At 36.9% G+C, this 3786-nt stretch overlaps 1 protein-coding gene across 1 annotated transcript in view; it reads right to left on the bottom strand.

The window, feature by feature from the left end:
- Positions 1 to 1427: 1427 nt before the first annotated feature.
- Positions 1428 to 3786, bottom strand: part of LOC119409688 (carcinoembryonic antigen-related cell adhesion molecule 5-like) — a gene marked incomplete at its 5' end in the record, with an annotated part of 33437 nt that continues 31078 nt past the window's right edge. Inside the window, 2 exons of the mRNA XM_037676589.1 lie at positions 1428 to 1664; positions 2385 to 2594. Coding sequence (XP_037532517.1) covers positions 1428 to 1664; positions 2385 to 2594 — 447 coding nt within the window. The remainder of the gene's footprint in view (positions 1665 to 2384; positions 2595 to 3786) is intronic.

Below are 3786 nucleotides of genomic sequence, written 5' to 3' on the forward strand. Positions count from 1 at the left end.
GATTAATTTACAGGGTGAGAGAAAGCCTGAGCAAATATTTCAGAAACAAACGTCTGAGCTGGGAAAGTTTTTGTTTCCTGCAGAGAAGCACGAACCAAAACACTTCTGCATGTCACATTCAACACATGCATATTACATGTTATAATAAAGTGAAATCCTCTTACAAAAATAAAAAAAAATGAATCATTAAAAGTTACCTCGTCACTAAACAGCTGCTAGTTGCACAAATTAAAGTTAATATGCAGCCTAGCTTCTTTCTGCCATTAACTACACCTTCACTGATACTTTGATTGTTTATGTATTTTATGCTGAACCACAACGTGAAATAATTCACGTTTTAATTATGCAGTGTTCACATGCAATGACTGAACCAGTCACTTTCATTCTTTTACTTCAGTTTGATCATACTTTAAAACTGAACAATACTGGCTAAAATACAACACTAAAACCTTTGTTTCATAAGTGTAAAATGTTCTTTTCTACCCATCTTGGTGGCACAAGTTTCAAAACATACTTTCCTACAGTGTTTATTCTTATACGCACTCACACACACGCACACACATACACACATACGTACATATATACATACATACATACATACACTACATATATACATACATACATTCAGTACATACGGTACATACATACATAGTACATACATACAGTACGTACATATGTACAAACATACATACATACATACATACATACATACATATGAACTAAATTACTTCATTTAATTGATAATCAAAGCTTCCATGTAAAACTTGAAAAACTTATTGAACTTGTGTAATTCTTTAAAGTGCTTACTCTTTACAGTCAATTTATTAGGTTAAGGAATAATACATTTTTAACAAGTTACTGAATCATTCTTAACTTTCCCCTAAATTACTTAGTTCTGCTTAAACAAAATCCTTGCTTGAAAAAAGTTGATGTCCTTTGCAATAAACATGACACAATGCATGAAAGATAAATTACTGCATGTCACATAGTATGAATTTTAATCATTATTCATGTTTAGAGGATATCGGTTTATTCAAGATATAAACGTATTTTTGATGCACCTATTTTAGACAAACATTCTTGTAGAACTTTATCTTTTCTATTTCCATTTCACAGCTCATCTGCAAACCTGAGCTCTCACTAAAATTGTACGAGTCGCGTCAGACACTATCAGAACACTGAGGAACTTTAAGCTGATGTAAACAGGACACTTTAACTGCTTCCCTCCCTTTTCTAGGACCACATGAAATAATTGCAGGGAAATGTTCTGCCTTCCTGACTTCAGACATGGCAGTAACTGTAAAACTTGGTTGATTATTTAAAGCTTAAGTGCCATCACAGGGTAAAGTCTGGTTTAGATCTGTCAACCATAAATACACTGATAGGAAAACATCTTCTGTTATCAGGCCCAGACTGGCCTGCATCAGCTACATTAAACGCTTTTGACTTTTGTCAACTTGAGCGTAAATTTGTGCGTTAACGTCATGAGGAGGGGGGACGTTCTCTCTCTGCAGGCGAGCTTTGTAGGTGGGGGGAGGAGGGGGTGGAGGTCTGCTGCTGTTCCCTCTGGTTGGAGCGAAGTTTGTTGTGGTTCCATTTAACTCCAACGAGACTGTCCTTCCAAATTGACTCTTAGGAAACCTGGGGTCTGGAAAGTTCATATACTGCAAAAAGGAAATAATTTTGGGTCAGAAAGTCATGACAGAGAAAATCTTTAAACCTTAACTTCACTGATAGCTTTATAAAAATAATCAATTTGTTCAGTGAAACAAACGTAACTTCAGCTTCACTGTGTCTCGTTCTTCCCACCGTCCTGCTGGGCTGGTTCATATTATGATTATAACAAATAACAGTTTGAGACAGTGTCGCCATGTGCCTTGAATATGTTCATTTCTTGTTTAAATGCAAATTAATTAACTTATGACCCTTTAAAATATATTTTTCTTATCTAGTTTTTAATAACATGTCTGGTGTATAACTTTTGGAGATCACTGCAAACCTTTTGTCCCATTGAAGTCCCTGCATGTTAAAATTGATAATATCCTCATGTCTGCATTATTGCTATGCTGAGTAGATATTTCCACAGCTGGGGTGCCTCTCAAGAGACAAAAAATACGGCACAGTTGTTTTCATTTTTTTGCTTTCATGTGTTTAAGCTTAAATTTTTAAAGATCAACACTTTCCCAATGTGTATGCTCAAATCTAGTATGCTTCATTAAACACAAATAACATGATTTATTTTTTTTAAATATGGTCATTGTTCAATAAGAGAAATGAAGATTCCAACTAAGAGTAAAAGTTAATTTATCAGGCCTGTAAATTCTGGGAAAAGAAGTGCAGTGTCAATTATTGTAGATCCTGGCTTGAGCACTTTTTTTTCTCACCGGAGCAGAAGTTTGTTCACCAACATCAGGCTGAGGAGCCGGTTTCGTCCCTCGCTGCATGTGGACATCATAGGTGGGAGGAGGAGGAGGTGGTGGTTTGTTTTTGTTCACTCTGATCTGAGCGTAGTTTGACGAAGCATCTTCAAACTCCACCTGAGCTGGCCGGACTCTATCGTTCTTAGGAAGGTTGAGGTCTGCAGAGTTCAGCTGCTGCAGAAGAAAAATATCGTGAGGCAAAGTTCATCAAGTTTTGTCTAATAGCCACAAATAAAACGACAAATGATTTTGTTCAGGGTGCCTGAGACAAACATTTACTGTCCAACACGTCCAGTTCATGTTGGTCCATTTTTACTGGTCAAAGTCCAAAGCAGAGTGCTGCTCTAAAGCTCTAGTTAATTCTTGACAGAGGGGTAGCTGGGGAGGAGAGCGTCTTTTTGAATCTGATACACTATAGCCAGTACTCAGTATTTTATAGTATCAATTAAATATTACAAGTTTATTGGAAGATTGTTAGCTGATCACTCTTTTTTTTTATGTGTCAATATGTGTTATAATTTCTTGTTCTGTGTAACACTGTCCTTTAGTCCAACATTTTTCAGTCAGGTCATCTGGACAGTTTCTTTTTTTTGTGCTGAAACGTTTCGCCTTCGGTCCGGAAGGCTTCATCAGTCAAGGAAACACACAACAAAACTGATTCATCCCCCAACAGCTTACTCCAAAGTGGAACAAACCAGTTCTGCTTGTGATTAGATGATCTCTTTGGTACGCCCCCTCCACCATTGCCGGCCCTCTTTGTCAAACTGGTTGAAAACAACAAAGTCCATGCTCAATAATCCAGGTATAAAATCCAACATTTTTCAGTCAGGTCTTTTAGTCTTATAAATACTGATGGTAACATTTCTATTATTGTCCACAGATGTCTCAAGATATGTATATATATATATATATATCAGAGTCAGAGTCAGAGTTTCTTTATTGTCATTCGCACCTCATGTGGTACATGTGGTGGAGCGAAATTATGTACGCAGGGTCCCAGTTACATCCAACAATAAAATGTATAAGAAAAACAGTAATAACATCTAAGATATGAACTAAGAAAAACATCAACTAAATATACACTAAGCACTCATAACATAAAACATTGAACATCACCACAAACATGAACATGAGTCTGTGAGCAGATGTGCACGCATGAACACATCAACATTGAAACAGATCAGCAGCAACATGAAACAGATCAGCAGCAACATGATATGGTTTTTCACAGTGATTATTCTAGTTAGAGATTCATGAGTCTAACAGCCTCAGGGTAGAAGCTGTTCCTCAGTCTAGTGGTTCTACACTTAATGCTCCTCAACCTCCTTCCTGAGGGGAGTGGGGCAAAAAGTGTGTGTGCTGGGTG

This window comes from Nematolebias whitei, chromosome 5, assembly GCF_014905685.2.
Source record: "Nematolebias whitei isolate Nwh7 chromosome 5, NemWhi1, whole genome shotgun sequence".
Taxonomy (NCBI): domain Eukaryota; kingdom Metazoa; phylum Chordata; class Actinopteri; order Cyprinodontiformes; family Rivulidae; genus Nematolebias; species Nematolebias whitei.